Source organism: Gobio gobio (genome assembly GCF_949357685.1).
Source record: "Gobio gobio genome assembly, chromosome: 8".
NCBI lineage: Eukaryota > Metazoa > Chordata > Actinopteri > Cypriniformes > Gobionidae > Gobio > Gobio gobio.
This window is the reverse complement of record NC_137114.1, coordinates 39024763-39041898: the sequence shown is the minus strand read 5'-3', so window position 1 is coordinate 39041898 and position 17136 is coordinate 39024763. Positions and strand designations below refer to the sequence as shown.

Genomic DNA, 17136 nt, shown 5'->3' with positions numbered 1-17136 from the left:
CATTCTTATCATCCATGTTCTCTGCTCCATAGAGCCCAAAATAATCTTTTTCATCTTCATTGCCTTGGTTCCACGTCACATAAGAATCAAAGACCAGGAGATTTGTTATCTTCAGCAGGATTCTTCATTGAGAATGTGCTGTTTGGTTGCTGCAGCAGTCATCAAGTCTGACAAAGGGAGCTGTACATTGTATTTTATAGGCATTCGGTGGCCAGTCCTTATCCATATTGCCATTACCCTCAGAGGTGAAACAGAGGTGAGAAAATTGACCCCCAACTATGAGATCAAACTATATATACACCATCACCAAATGTTTTCAGCACCACCTGGTCACTAGCACTATAGACATGTAAACATTCACACACAGTTTGACTCTCAGTAGGAAGATCAAAGACTGACAAAACCCCCTCACTGGAAATTCTGTACTAGAAAATGCGTAATAGTGCCCCCTACCGTATAACAGTGAAAACATGGATAGCCGGAAAATTCAGGGCCCTATCATACACCCGGCGCAATGCAGCACCAGATGCGACGCAAGTGTTTTTTGCTAGTTACAGCCCGACGCAGTTATTATTTTCCTGTCCTGCGCCACGTTATTTAAATACCAAATGCATTTGTGTGCCCATGGGCATGCTGGTCTGAAAACGAGGTGTGTTCAGGCGCATTGTTGGCACGTTTTGAGGAAACTGAAAACGACTGCGCCCTTGACCAACTGAAACCTGCTCTAAAATCAATATACACAATATTTTTTTTTTTGTTATTTAAAGAGAGCGTTAGTAATATGCGCCTATAGGTGGGTTCACAATGCGAGTACACTCTGCTGATTACACACACAGGGTCGTGCAGTAGCACACAAAACATTTTTAAATATTAAAAATAAAAGGATTCCTCTCTGGAGAAGTGTTCAGTCTTTCCGCTCGCAAATTGCGCCAAGTAAATAGTGAATCTGCCATGGTGCAAGCACAACTGGCTTTTAAAGGGAATGGGAGATGAGACTCTGATTGGTTTATTGCATGTTATGCCCAAAACACACCCATTACTCATTAAGAGAATAGGGACCACCCTTTTAGACCATGCGTCGGGCACGTCTACCATTTTTCCCGCGGTTAAACTAGCAAAAAACACTATGCGCTTTAGACCATGCGCTTAGATCGTTAAAATTGGACCCTCAGTCTATTGTGGGGAAATAGTAAAGTAGATTTAGTAAATTCCAATGTACACTACCAGTGGACTAGCCTATACAAAAATTCCAGATACTCGGAATTAGGAAAATATCTGTTTTCTTTATAAATTAATATTTTCAAACAATGTAAGTTTACAAGACTGATTGTAAAACTATGTGAAAGTTTTGATTAGGTTACTCAATCAAAAGAATAAACACAACTACAGGCCAAGTATATTTAGAATACTTAATTATACTTCTCAATCAAAAGATTGAGTACATGTACAGTATAGTCCAAATATACTTAGACCTTTCTGTCAATATTAGTATACTTTAAAGTATACTTTAGTGCAATATTGCAATATTTCTGAGAAGTACATACAAAGTAGACTGAAAGTATACTTACTTATTTTTTAGTTTAAAAGAAGTTAATAGCTAATAGCACACTTGAATAAACTTATTTTTGTAAGGGATGAGAGGATGTAGGATCAGCAGATCTTAAACAGATTCTTACATTTGTAATCCCACAACATCTGTATGAAAAAGGCACCATGCCAAGTGGAAGAGCTTACTGTTCACACGTGGCAGTGTCAGCTGAGTTCAGTTTTTACTCATGCTATTTATGATGAAGTTTTGCACCATTTTGTTTTCTTATGTCAAATCAGCTGTAAGAGGTATTCTAAGAAACATATGCATAAACATAATGCATGATAGCACAGCTAATGGCACCATCTTGTGACTGAAAATGGTTAGACGTGACATTGTAATGAAATTGTTTAGCCAGTTTAACCAGAAAAGCTAACACAGAATGCTGATTAATAATGATATATAAACTAATCTATCAAAACTATTCTATAACCAAGCAATAGGCAGGACACAAAATATTGTTAAATTATGTTATCATAATCTATAGCTCTTTGCTTTACTTAGTCTGTATAAGATTATGTCAACAAAAAATTGCAGTTTCCTTTACCTTTTTTTCAAGAGCTAACATTTAAGGCAGAAATGTGAAACAGACACTGTATTCACTATATATAAACAAACAGTCTGAGGTGTAATTCTGCAAAGCAGTTCTCCACACCTGACACCGCATATGATTTTTACTGTAATTCAATATTAATCCTTCACTACACAATGACCCTCTAAAATGTCCCAGCCATAGCTGTTTGTGCATGTATAAGATCTGCAGAGTTACAAAGATCAAAGTCTCAAACCCAAAGATATATATTTTTGAAAATAGGATAATTTTCCAACTCCCCTAGAGTTAAACAGTTGAGTTTTACCGTTTTCGAATCCATTCAGCCGATCTCTGGGTCTGGCGGAAGCACTTTTAGGTGCAGCAGGCGCAATGATATTACGCAGCGCCTCAAAATAGGCTAACTTCCGTCAACAAAACCAACGTGAAAACCTGCTTGCACAGGGAGCGTGCTGGGGACTATCTTCAGGCGCTGTGTAATATCATTGCGCCGCTGCACCAATGGTACGGCAGCAAAGTTCCTTGATTATTACGCAGGAATGAGAGTATAGTTCCTAGCCATTTTGGCATAGAAAATCGTATCTTTTAATTTTCATTGCTCCGTACCGCTCTGTTATGAATGCCCGAACCGAGTGGCAGTGGCTGTGCGCATGTACATTCTGTAAGTGAGATCCCTCCCCTGTGGGCAGGTTAAAAACATGCGGAACTAGCTCCTGTAGTCTCTAGGCTCTGGCCAAAAATCAGATTTTTTTCCAGAAATAAAATGCATAATTATCTCGTCTCAGGGGGATATGAGGGGGAAAAGTACCATAATTTGAATATACTACCAGGTTTCTACTGATACAAAGCTTAATGCTAAATCACTGAAGTTACCCTTTAAGGTAACGTATTCGGGCCAATCAGTAATGCACTGGAGTGGGGCATAGAGGAGCAACAATAATGTATGTGTAAATACTCATTTAGAACTTTTTTTTTTAACCTAAAACCGCATAAACACATTGCAATAAACAAAATAATGTTATTTTTAGAACCATCATACGACCCCTTTAAAGCAGAACTACACTTTCTAAACGCAAGCTTGAAATGTTGCATTAAAAAATGTTTTACATTAAGCATAGAGTGAAAAGCCTATGGGACAGGAACAAGCAAAATTGGTAAGTAGCAGCAAAAAACAGACCGGACCTAAACTCAGGGAAGATCAAAATAACTATTTAACATCACCGGATAACTTTCCATCTCCAAGACACACTGACTGCACATGTTTGTGACTCAATTTTTGTGACGTCCATTAAAACAGTAACACAGTATCTACAACAGTAATCAGTAACACTTTATTTCAGTGGTTCACTTTAGACTTTAACTATTTGCGACTGCATGTCAACTAACTCTCATTAGAGTATTAGACTGTCTGCTTAATATCCCCCAACAGACATTCTAAGTAACTTTGCAACTACATGTCAACTTACTACTAACAGTCTACCAGGGGTGTAGCACAAAATCCTGGGCCCTATGCATAGGCAGTCCTGATGGGCCCCCATGTTCCATGTTAAAATATATTCCAGACTTTTCAAAGGGCCCTCTCCCTAGACGGGGCCCTGGGTAGTCAGGTCCACTTTTCCCCCCACTTCCACGCCCATGCAGTCTACTACAGTCGACCAATGCTCTAATGAGAGTTAGTTGACATGTAGCCTATTTGCAAAGTTACTTACAGTTAGTAGTAGAATGCTAAAAGTGGACCATTAAAATAAAATAAAGTGTAATCCAGATTTATGTTTTAATTTACAAATTTAAAAGTTATTTATAAAGTTTTCTCTGTGATATTTTTTGCATAATACAACTCTTAATATGTGATTCTATCCTTATCCCCTCTCTCTCTCTCTCTCTCTCTCTCTCTCCCGCGCGCGCGCACACACACACGCACGCACACACACACACACATGCTGATGGCTCATCAGCTCTGCGCGTTTTTTTCGGGTCCTGCGTGAGAACACGTTGAGCTATGAAGAGGAATCAAAGGCTGTGGATTAACGGTCAACGCATTACTATGTAAGACTGCTTATACTTCTTTTAATCTTCCTTATAAGATGTCCTCATACCTTAGTCTCTTTATATTTTTATACGTACTTAATATATCTGACAAATCATTCGGTGAAATGTTTACTTCGATGATGAGCGTGAATCAAGCTGTTTTCGCAGAAAGACAACTAATCGAACATTTAAGAATATACATAGAACTGGAAATACAAAGACTTGACGATATTAAAAGGTAAGAGAAAACATTATCATCATTTATATGCATGAATTTATATAGTGATCAGTTACGTGATCTAAATAGCCACAACAATATGTTTTAAAGTGGCATTTTGTCTAAAACTGTGGTTACTGTGACAAATTGTATAATTGATATTTCTGTGGCATAAGTAATTTTCTTTTCAGATAATTGCATTTTAAAAATCAATATAAAAACAAAACGATGGCATTTCTGTATCATATTTATTAAACATGGCAACTACACCAACACAATTTTTTTTTGTAGTTTAAGTTTTTAATTAAATTGGATTGATTTTAACAAAATGTGTTGTTATTGCGTTTAACCTTTAAATGAAATATTAATCTTTTTTTTGTAGGTTTTTTTCAAGAGTCACATCATTACACAGTGGGGTATACAATGAGCCATCAGCTACCTTAGGTAATCCAATTGTTGCATTCAAACTGGTCAAAAGACTTAAGTCTGAATGGTTGAATGTTGTCCATAGCAATGAAGCCGAAGAAAACATCAAAGGTAATATGCTGACTTTTTTGTAGTTTTGCCTTGCTTGTGTCCTACTTAACTCTAACCCTTCACAACCCCCATTTACTTCCCTTAAGCTCTTAGGGAGGGCTACAGGAGGATGGAAGGCAACTTACCCAAACTGGAGGATCTTCAGGGGGCAGCGCAAGGGCTGATGAGACTTCAGGATGTGTATGATCTACATGTGGAGGGGCTTGTGCAGGGTCACTTCCAGCAAATCACAAATGGAAATGCTGTTGACATTTACAAACCCCCAGTGTCTGATACACTCTCTGGAGATGATTGCTTCCTTGTTGGAAAGGTAAAAAAAAAAAAAAAAAAAAACATCTTAATTCTATTATTTTCAATCTGCTTTTAAAGATGTCTGCAAAACATAGTGTGGCTTTAAAGCTAATCATTTCTTATTTGTCTCAAGTTTAACTCCTAGAGTTACTGCCCACGCTCTCAAAGTTTGGAATGTATTGTGAATCTCTGGGAAAGCCTCTGGAAAAATGTGTTCAGAATGTGTTCCCGCTTGAGCACAATTCCTGATGTAGATTCCATATTGCTCCATTTCTTTACTAACTGGTGCCTCTTTTGTGGTGAATAACAACTACCAAATGGTTTATACTCTTCTTTCTTTGTGCATGAAGAGTAGCACTGGGTTTTTTTTGTCTTCTTGTAATAAACGCCATCTGTTCTCTTCACCAACATCCATACAACTACAGGGTGAAATGTGCTATGTTGCCAACGATTGGCAACTTCTTTTAACATTTCTAAAGAAAAGCATTAAATAACCAGTGACTAAATGGTTTTTGACTGAAATCCTTTTTTACTGTTGTGTAAGAAGTGTTCTGAGCCCAAGTGTCAGACATGTGGAATGTCATCATCTTTTTTTCCCCTCATGCTGTATTTGTGTTATGTTACATCTGTGAGAGCTTTATGTTCGTAGGTGGCCTATGATTTGGAAGATTACTACCATTCTGTGCAGTGGTTTGAGGAGGCAGTTCATCTCTTTCGAGGAACAGAATGGAGTCCAGAAAATGAAGGCACACTTGAAGATGCCCTTGACCATTTAGCTTTCTCTCACTTCAAGGTATGGTTCCTCTTACAAGTCTTTGTTTACACCTGGTATTAAGATGATCCGATCTATGTGTATACAGGGTCCAACACATTTTGTCAGATCACAATTGGAGATATTCAGAAATGCATCGGACCACATTTCATAGTGTAGCATACCAAAGATAAGAGTGAAATATTTCAGGCACTAAACAAACAAACAAACAAAAAACATGTTTGTGGGTGAATTAAAATGTTAAAATTCAAAGTTTAAAAAAAGTGACAGGGTTATTACAGTTAACTAAACACTAAAATTACAAAATATAAAAATACTTTTAAATTTATTTGAAATAAAATACAATTAAAAAGACTTAAACTTTTTAACTTGATGTACTAAAGTAACTAAAACCGAAATAAAAAAATTATAAAAACTATGTAGATATTAAAAAACAAAACGACAAAAGCACACTACAAAATTACAAAAAATAAATAAACTGAAATTAAAATGGTAAATATAAATATAGTTTTCTTAGTTTTAAACATAGATGCACATAAACTTTAATGACATCCCATTCTTAATCCATAATATGGAGTTTAATATGGAGTTGGCCCACCCTTTGCAGCTAAAATAGCTTCAACTCTTCCAGGAAGGCTTTCCACAAGGTGTAGGAGTGTGTTTATGAGAATTTTTGAACCGCATTTGTGAGGTCAGGCACTGATTTTGGACGAGAAGGCCTGGACCTTGCTTTGTGCACTGGTGCGCAGTCATGTTGGAACAGGAAGGGGCCATCCCCAAACTGTTCCCCCGAAGGTTGGGAGCATGAAATTGTCCAAAATGTCTTGGTATGCTGAAGCATTAAGGGCGTTTTCACACCTACCTTGTTTGGTCCGGATTTTCGGACTTTTCAGTTTGGTCCGAATCAAAATTGCAGGTGTGAAACATCCCCCGTACCACGGGCCGGACCAAACAGACGAAATTTGGTCCGACGAAAAGAGGTAGTCTCGGTCCGGATCAAACTGAACAAAGGTTCGGTTCGTTTCTAGTGTGAAAGCATTTTCTGTATGGTTCGGACTTTCAGACCATTTACAGGAAGTTCCTGTTTATGTTTAAATATTATAACGTTATTTTTAAATTCAATCTAGGCAACATTGATTATGAAAAGTGAAAATATGCGCAATATGTCAGTAGACAGAAAGTCAGAAATAATTTTGAACGAAATTTTGTATGATTTTGCTTAGAAAGCATTTCTTTAATGGGAATTTCGTTTTGTATAAATTGTATCTTAATTTTAATCAACGTTTAATCAGATAATTGCCTGGATTTAATAAATAAGAAGCAAATAGTTTATAGCAGACCATAATCACGGGAGTGATCACATGCTTTACACATGAACTGGAGCGTCTCAAATAAACCGAAACTCAGCAGGCTACTTGCCTCACAAACATGAGAAATATGTGTATATAAAGCTTGAAATGTCCACTTTTAAACGTAACGAATAAAAAAATAGTCAAGCAATGCGCACTGTTCAATAGTGGCAACGGCGATATGCGTCCGTTCATTCAACTTGTCAAAGACGCTGACGTCAGACGCACGTCCGTTTACAAACCAATCAATGTCCAGATGCCGCCCACATAGATGATGACGAGTGGACGCAAGTGTGTCATGTAAAGTTCTTTAGTGCGTTCGCATAATTGCAATGTGAAACCAAACCAAAACTAACCGAATATATAAAAAGTATCAAAACATGAACTTCGGTTCGGACCTTGGTGCGGACTTTCAGGTGTGAAAACGCCCTAAGAGTTCCTTTCACTGGAACTAATGGGCCAAGCCCAACACCTGAAAAACAACCCCACACCATAATCTCCCCTCCACCAAACTTTACACTTGGCACAATGCAGTCAGGCAAGTACCGTTCTCCTGGCAACCGTCAGCCGGCAATCTGTCCATCGGCATGGACAGAGAAGACAGAGAAGCGTGATTCGTCACTCCAGAGAACACGTCTCCACTGCTCTAGAGTCCAGTGGCGGCGTGCTTTACACCATTGCATCTAACGCTTTGCATTGCACTTGGTGATGTTGCTTGGATGCAGCTGCTCGGCCATGGAAACCCATTCCATAAAGCTCTCTACGCACTGTTCCTGAATTAGTCTGAAGGCCACACAAAGTTTGGAGGTCTGTAGCTATTGACTCTGCAGAAAGTTCTGTGCACTGTGCGCCTCGCTGACCCTGATCTGTGATTTTAGGTCTACCACTTTGTGGCTGAGTTGCTGTTGTTCCCAATTGCTTCCACTTTGTTATAATATCATTAACAGTTGACTGTAGGATATTTAGTAGTGAGGAAATTTCACATGTGGACTAATTGCACAGGTACCACCTATCACGGTACCACGCTTGAATTAACTGAGCTCCTGAGAGCGACCCATTCTTTCACAAATGTTTGTAGAAGCGTCTGCATGTCCAGGTGTCATGGAAGTGATTGGAACACCTGAATTCAATGATTTGGAGGGGTGTCCCAATACTTATAGTGTGTCCTGAATATAGTGTGTATATATTGTTAAGGAACACCGTTTAGGACCCAAGACCAGTTGTGAAGAATGAAGACCAAGAGTCAGGAGTGCAACCAGCTTCAAGTCTCACAAGGAGCCACGCTCTCCGCATATATATTTTACACAGCAATTATTCCCTTTTCCAAGGTCTAGCTTTAAGTTACATTGTTCCTGATTGGCTAAATAGATAGACATAGTAAATCTCCACACATGGTCAGTTAATCAGATGCACATCTTCATAGATCACTTGTTGATGCTTTCACCCCGGAATTAGGCACATAGTGACCTTCCGGGTCCAGAACAACATACTCTTCCTAGGATGCCTGTTGTACACCTTCAATACTGATCCGTAACACATTACTACGCGCATACATAGATACACAGATTCTCCAAGGTTGGAGTTGGTTGAGCTCCAGCTCTGATAGAAAGTTTTTCCAAAACATACTAATAACTTGTGCTTTCTTTCAGTAAGAGGTACAGACAATATTCACCGTTATTCTCTAGTGATGGAAGATGCAAAGAAAAATAAAAGCTTAAAAATATCAAATTAATAAAATATAATATAAAATAAATAAAAATAAAAACATAATTTAGTAAGAATTAATGAAACCAAATACAGACTTTAGAGAACAATCAAACTAAAAGAAATCATTTAAATCATCTTAACATGTTGGAGGATAGATGTTGATTAAGGCTTTTATTATAAATTTAATTAGGATATATATATATATATATAAGATAGAAGTATATAACTATATGAAATACTTTTTTTTTTTAGACTGGAAACATATCCTACGCCCTCAGTCTCTCTCGGGAACTATTGCTTCATGGTAAACCTCTGCAGTCTACTACCAGCCGATAAGTGAGACAGTGAGAGAGAAAAAATACTTGGCAAAACAGATCCATTTATTTTTTATTCATAAATAAGGTCTCATTTAAATTTAATCTATATGGAAAAATGATCATATTTCATCAGAATGCAATTTTAATCTTGTCTTCAAGATCCTATGAACAGAAGGGTACATTTCAATGTGGAGAAGTATGAGAAGCTCCTTGATGAAAGTCCGCCTGTTACTAATCAAAGCCTGGCTTTGAGAAGACCTGACACCACCTATCAGAAAACCAGGAATGTCTATGAGAAGCTCTGCCAAACTAAAGGATCTCAGGTATCATTCAATACTATGCCACACAATTTGTGATCGAGACAATAGTGTTCACCATTCACCAGAGGCTATATCTTTCTATTCAAATCTGTTGTTGGTGTTATAAGGAACTCAAATATAAAATGTTGCCACATAAGTTAGAAAAGGGAAATTCACACATTGAAACTCAAAATTAATCGCAAGGATGATTTCAGTTTCTAAATGGAGTAAACGCCATTATTATGATATTGGCATTCATATGACTATTAAATTCTTCCTACCATAAAAAAGAGAAAATACAAAAAGCTGCCAAAGTCAAAAGACGAGCTAAGGCAAATCCTGTGTGGATCTTGGTAAATTTCCTCATGGGGCTGCCTGAAGAAAATGACACAGCAATGTACCAAAGTGAATTACTTCAGTTTTGGATCATGAAGAAGGTCACATGAAATAACGAACTGCTTTAAATCTTAAGTGTGGAATTTCTGCGCAACTAGTGACACCAAATGGGATTTCAATCTGTTTGTTTAGGCTACCCAACTGGACAATAACACATTGGCTCAACCAATGGTGCCAGTTTGGTAGCCTACTTGTCTGTCATACCAATGGAAGGCAGGGCAGTCTCAGAATTTTTTTTGAATATCCACCTTATTCCTGACAAGCCTACTGCGTTTTGAATAATGGGTGGCATTTCCGGTTGGGGAACTTCCATTCAAAAAGACTGAAATTAATCATTTCAAATCATAAGGTTGCCTTACAAACAAAGCTTATCCGAATTAGCTGTCAATGTTCCTTGATGTTTTATTTTCAGACATCATGAGAATAACATAATGCTTGGTATTTTAACTTGACATGTTATTACAAGATCTCAAGAGCTCTTTTCGGTCGCTGCTTTCTTTTCCTCATGATTATTTTATTTTTTCTCTTTGCATTCCGCTGTAATAGAAGGACAACATATAGCGCACATTTGTAGTCTGTTCTCCCGATTTAATTTACGATACATCTCATGAATAATCCCATGTTTATGAACATTTTTGATTAAGGTAACGTTTGTTACATAATACAGATATATATTACTACAGTGATATTTAAGCTGTCTGTTATTGCTGTGGAAAGAATCGTGTTTTTGGGGTTATTCATGGTCTGTTCCTTGTTGATGCTTTTAGACTTTTTAATGTCCCTTTAATGTTCAATGGTTGAAGAGTGAGTAGAATAATGTCATCACATTGTACCCAGTTTAAAAAATATATATTATTGCGTTCATAGAGCAAGCCTTTGTCTGTTTGTTTACAGCTTAACGGAAGTTACACCCATAATTCGCGCAACGCATCATGGGGCGTAGGAATAAGGTGGATACTCTTTATTTTGACAATTCTGTTTGGTGCCATTAATGGCATAGAAATTAAACATTTCGCCTTTCAAAACAATTTAAATTTATATTTATACTTACCAAATGTTATGCTGTGTTTTTTAAAGGAAATAAAGACACGTTGCCTAGATCAGTGGTTCCCAAACGTTTTAGAGTGGCATTTAACATCACTATGCATACTTCCACTTCTAACCCTATTAAATGTATTTCCTGTTTTGACTTAATTCTTAAAATTCCATTCATTGAATCATTAATATAATAAATAAAGCAATAAAGTACATCAATCATTTCAATCAAATGCAATCAGTATCAACAAAAGCCATTGGTTTAATCCTCCTCAGAGGTGGCATGAATACAATTACAATGGCACAAATAATGTTATTAGATAATGTTTTAAATGGCTGTATTTATCATTGACTCTCCCGAACACCACTGTGTATTGCTTGGAGACCCACAACAGTTCTGCTGTGGGTTTCGTGAAGCTATTAGTTCGTTTCAAAATAAAGCAAACAATACTGACAATACTTTGTTTAAATTGACATCACTTAATATTACCTTTTTGCTTGTTGGAACTGTTGTATAAAATAAACGGCACATTTGCAATCGTATGGATATTTGGGGAAAATTGCATTCTTGCTTGTATAATACATTATCAACATTAAAAGCAAGAACTCACACAAAGTATGTTTTTGCATCGAAGAGAGTTTGAGTCTTAAATCGATCTCTATGCTATGCTAGTAAGTGCTAAAACCCCACTTTTACAAAGGTACATTGTCGAGAACTGCAGTAATAGCACAATTTGCTAAGGCAGCATACTATATATGCAACCTATCATGAATGGTGTTTTTGACAGTCAGATTTGTTTGCAAAAGATGATTTAATTTGATTGGATGTCATGTATTTGACCTTTTACGATACTACCATTTTGCTTTTTACATTAGAGGCAGCATTTTGCCTGTTAGAAATGCATGCTTGGTTTTAATGTTATTTTAAGGTGAGGCAGAATTAAATGAGTGGCCTCGATAAATGTACTTTTAACACAGTAATGTTTTTTTATTGCATTCGCAGTGACCACAATTGACTGAGGCTTAGTTAATTAGTTATGTTTACTTAAATCAAAACTTTTTGTTTATGCTTATCAGTTAAACTCATTCTTGTTGCTATTTACAACTTATTAATGATTTGATGCCTCTTTGGAATATTTATGTTTCGGAGCCTTAGAAATTATAACACACTTTCTTTTTTTCAGCCAAAACAGTTTGAGAACCCCAGATTGTTCTGTGACTATTTCACCAATGGCAACCCTGGATTACTTCTGCAACCAATTAAACGAGAGCTAATCAGCCTGCACCCTTATGTTGTGCTCTTCCATGGTTTTGTCACCCGACCTGAAGCTAAAAGCATCAGAGAATATGCTGTGCCAGGGGTGAGTGTACTGTTTGCATTAAGACTTAATGTGGAAACATACAGAATTGGGTATGCAATGCACCAAAATGCGAAAGTAATTCATTGTAAATTAATTTATAAACCATGAACCCTGCTGCCTTATATATTATGCACAGTCAAGAGTGAACCAGAACTCTCCAAATAACCGAGAAAGCCTTGTTTTTTTTTATTGAGAATTGGATGTTGAGTCTTTTACTTGGATCATTTTTGGTTTGAGGGAAGAAAAGGTTGGCAGAGACTTCAGCTCTCACTTGTTGCCAGTTCTCAGCTGAGGTTGTTCTGCTTTCTTTTATATATATATATATATATACATTTTGTCCTCTACTAAATAAGACATTTTTAAGAAACTTTTCATCTTACTGAATACCAATTACAGACTGACTTAACATGGAGAAAGTGTCTGTATAAAACCGTTTTCTCCAGAGAGACACAAAATTTGATGACATAGTTTTCCCTTATTTTCCAGAGATATTTAACCATACAACTTAAGCCAGCTTCAAACTGAGCTGGAAAGAAGATGAAGAGCACATTACGTGAACAAGTCATGCGGTCGGAATCAACTGGGCTTACAGCTCGTCAGTTATTCCACCCAGAGTGTTTTTGTAGGGGCAGACTGAGCATTAAATCACGTGTTTCCGTCACTTTTTTTTTTGCCAGTAGTTCAGTCATTTTTTTTTCTTCCTGGAATTCCCACAGAACAAAAACTGCAATAGTTTTTGTTCTTATCTTATTTATTTGTATTTTTTCCAGTTCTCTCACTGGAGAATAAAGTGCACATTTAAAGGTAGATACACCGTGACTAAATGTATGAAAAAATATTTAAATGTGAATGTTCATGTTTCCCTTCAGCTTAGAAGATCAGTGGTGGCATCAGGATTGAATCAGTCCACTGCAGAATATCGAATCAGCAAGAGGTACGAGTCACTTTTTTCTAAAGGCCCAATGAAATCAAAGTTAGCTCATCTTTATTCTGGTGTATTCCTACAACATTCAAAACCAACATACCACAATGGTAAATTATACTAGTAAGAATAAGTCCAATTTCCAATAATATCCCTTTTTTTCTTTCTGTGTGAAGTGGCTCTCACATTCGAATTTTTGTTAATGATCTTTCAGTGCATGGCTTAAAGAGTCGGTCCATGAGGTTGTGGGCAAGGTGGATCGACGCATCACTATGGTCACTGGGTTGAATGTGCAGCCTCCTTATGCTGAATATCTCCAAGTTGTAAATTATGGCATTGGAGGACACTATGAACCTCATTTTGACCATGCCACAGTGAGTACAGTCAGTTTCAGTCAATATCATGTAAATCTTGAGTACCTATAGAGTAGTACCTCATCCTTCATATCTCCGAAAAGTCTTTAGTTTCATCAGATTTATAAAAGAAAGATACGCTGTACAGAGTCTTTCCGAAAAAAAAAAAACCAAGCGGCTGGAGGCGTATCGTGTGGGCGGAGCTAAAGAAAGTATGCATGAAATAGCATTTCACTCCCCCTTTAAGGAAAAACATTTACAAAAATTCGGAAATAATAAAGAAATGCTTTCCAGTGCAGAAATGTCCTATTCATAATGTATCTTGTATATACAGTATAAGCCATGATGCATACCCATTTTGTATAATGTGACTTTGAATGTTTAAAACCTTTTTAAAAATTTGTTTTTCTTTTATTGGCAGTCTGACTCGAGTCCATTATACAGGCTAAAAACTGGAAACCGAGTGGCCACATTCATGATATATGTAAGTCAATGAATAGTTCAGCTCCATAGCTTAATCCTTAATTCAAATTCAATATCTCGCCATTGTAGTTTTGAGTGAGAAAGTAAGTATATGCGTTTTGGAAGCATTTAGCAGTAACCAAAATTATTTTAATATGATTTGAGTAAACCACTTTACAACTTAATGATTTTTTCCTTTTTAGTTGAGCTCTGTGGAAGCAGGAGGATTCACAGCCTTTATTTATGCTAACTTCAGTGTTCCTGTCGTAGAGGTATAGAATTCCATACATTCTCACAGATTCACTTAAGACAGAACACAAGACTTCACTCTGTACAGCGTTCAGAATGCTATGCCCTACAAAGCTGAGTAATAACAGATTGTTTTCTATTGAGGTCAGACATTTCGTTGGATATCCTGTTACAACAAAAGCTTTGGGTTTGGGAGTCAGTGTTATTTCAATAAATGAACTGTTGGTGAAACCTGAGAGATAGCTATCTAGAAATTTGCACTCTCACCTCAAGGCACCGAGGCTTTCACCACCCAAAAAAGGGGAGGTCATCTCTGCACAACCTCTCGCAAAAGGAATATACGCTAATCAAGGTTCATAATCCTGGATTTTGGCTATTGTGTGCACTATCAAACATTCTTTATTAATGCATTTTCACTTTGTTGTGTTTGCTTTCTAGAATGGTGCTCTCTTCTGGTGGAATCTTCATAGAAATGGTCAAGGAAATGGTGACACTCTTCATGCTGGCTGCCCTGTCATTGTTGGTGATAAATGGGGTATGATTGTTGTATCACATGGTGTCTTCTTTGCCAACATAAGGAAATAATTTTCATTTGACAGACAAATATACCCAAAGCCATTTATATTGCATTCAAGATATACATTTGATTAATTCATTCCCTGATAATTGAATTTGGTTTTGCTGGCACCACACACTACTGTTTGAGCTACAGGAAGTCTTCAACAGGTAATAACTCTATAAAAGAAAAAAAAAGTGATGAATTGGGAATGGTTAATTGTGCTTTAATGGGACATTATTTACTCATTTACTTACCTGTAATATAAAAAACGAAACAAAAAAAAACATCAAAGATGTCCTTACATGCGCTACATTTCAAGGCCTTTAAAACCATATGCTTTCTGTGAGGAACACACCAATATAAAGACGTTCACTGTCTTTTCTTTTCCAGTTGCCAATAAGTGGGTTCACGAGTATGGACAAGAGTTCCGGCATCGTTGTAGCCTTAATCCTGAGGAGTGAAGGAAGCATGAGACCATTTAAAGTACAAGAGTCAACCCTCTTAAAGAAGCAACCATAGCAAGTGAGGGAGTGAAAGGCAGAGAATGAAGGGGTAAAGCATTTGAGAGCTAAAACCACCTGCCTTCATAACTGATTTGAGCATTGGGAATAGAGGATAAAAACATGGATAATATTCATGGATGTCTAAAGGGCACAGGAACTTTCAACAGTGTGTGTTAGTGCGTGGGCTAGGGAATGGTTTGGCATGCAGCCCAAAGGGCAAGCTGACCTCTTGTTCCTTCTTCCCACAATAAAACCTGGAATGTTTAATGAAAATTGAAAATAATTTTTTCATTTTGATAAATATTTTGTGGTAACACCTATTTTGTTCTGACAGCAAGCAATATATGATTTAAAAAATATATTATTATTAATTACAATACACATCGAAAAAGTATAATTTGCCCACTTGGATGTTTGTTATTTTTTACCTGTGTAGATCTGGTGCAACTGTATGTTGTTTATGGTTGCAAACGACTTCCATAAAAGCTCCATAAATGTTTTGAACATATAAATAAATAATTAAATGAGATGAACCTTTTCTTATTTGTAAAAAAGTATTTAATTTATTGTCATTTTGGGTTGGAATTCAAAAACAACGTATCATATGTATTATATTGCCATAAAAAAAATAGTACTGCTTTGAATGTAATGTAAATGTATTAATTGCAGTCAATTCGTTTTCAATATATCCTTTAGGAATTTATTGCTATATGTCCAGATTCTAGACAGTATTTATGATAATATTGAAGTACTTTACAATCATTTAGTGTAATACAGACCACACCACTGCTGTCCTCTGCTGCTGGACTAATGTAAGGGTTACTTAATTAGAAGCACATGTTTTATCCACAGGATTGTTCTCACTACGCTACCGAGGTACTTGCCTTGCCTTCTGAAACTCTCTAGTTATTATAATTATTAATGTGAGACTCTGGTAATTGCTGACCTTAATTAAATTGTGATAAAAAAAAATATTGCAATTAATTTCAGTATTCTGAAGTATCTGTGTTTGACAATCACAAAACAGTGCTATTCAGAACAGTATTCTATTTTTGCACACACAAAGAAGTTGAGAGTGTAACGCAGTGTCCTAACCAGCTGTAACGCAGTGTCCTAACACAGCTGTGTATTTAACATTGAGAAAACGAGAGAGTGGGGAAACTTGTGAATTGTGCTTTTCCAATAATTAACAACAAATTAGAAACTAAGTACCTCACAAGCAGCTTCAATTCAAGACACCAGTTTCAATTACAAACTACCCCTCAGATGCTTTCATTAGATACTATTCCATGCTGACATGTTAATCAATTGGACCTTAAAAGTGCCTCTGCATTTTAAACCTGGCTAACTCGAAGACCACTCTTTCCAGCCCACAGAACGTTCAACCTCAAAGTATCAATCAAATCAACATGCCAAAGAACCATCTAGTTAGGTATGGGAGTAACTAACATGCATCATTTGGATGCAGGATGTCAGAAATGTTCACATATGCATAATACAGATATTCTGTTTACATGATGTCCTATCATGATAAAAGGCAAAAAGGCCAACAAAATATTGATCCTGCCCACAGAGTGTACATCTTCACACTGTTGGATGTGCAAATGCCCAGCAGAAAATTCATCACATGGCCCAATCAGG

At 36.7% G+C, this 17136-nt stretch overlaps 2 protein-coding genes across 2 annotated transcripts in view; one reads left to right on the top strand and one right to left on the bottom strand.

Moving 5' to 3' along the window:
• Positions 1–17136, bottom strand: part of LOC307130057 (TRPM8 channel-associated factor homolog) — a 360060-nt gene that overhangs the window by 52779 nt on the left and 290145 nt on the right. The window lies entirely within an intron of this gene.
• p4ha3 (prolyl 4-hydroxylase, alpha polypeptide III) lies at positions 4068–16042 on the top strand. The gene is made up of 13 exons (XM_079823587.1): positions 4068–4404; positions 4766–4920; positions 5007–5230; positions 5861–6004; positions 9292–9343; positions 9516–9679; positions 12271–12447; positions 13317–13381; positions 13584–13743; positions 14144–14206; positions 14388–14456; positions 14872–14968; positions 15383–16042. Exons 1-13 carry the CDS (start codon positions 4223–4225, stop codon positions 15451–15453), a joined length of 1623 nt encoding a protein of 540 aa, XP_079679713.1. The 5' UTR covers positions 4068–4222; the 3' UTR covers positions 15454–16042.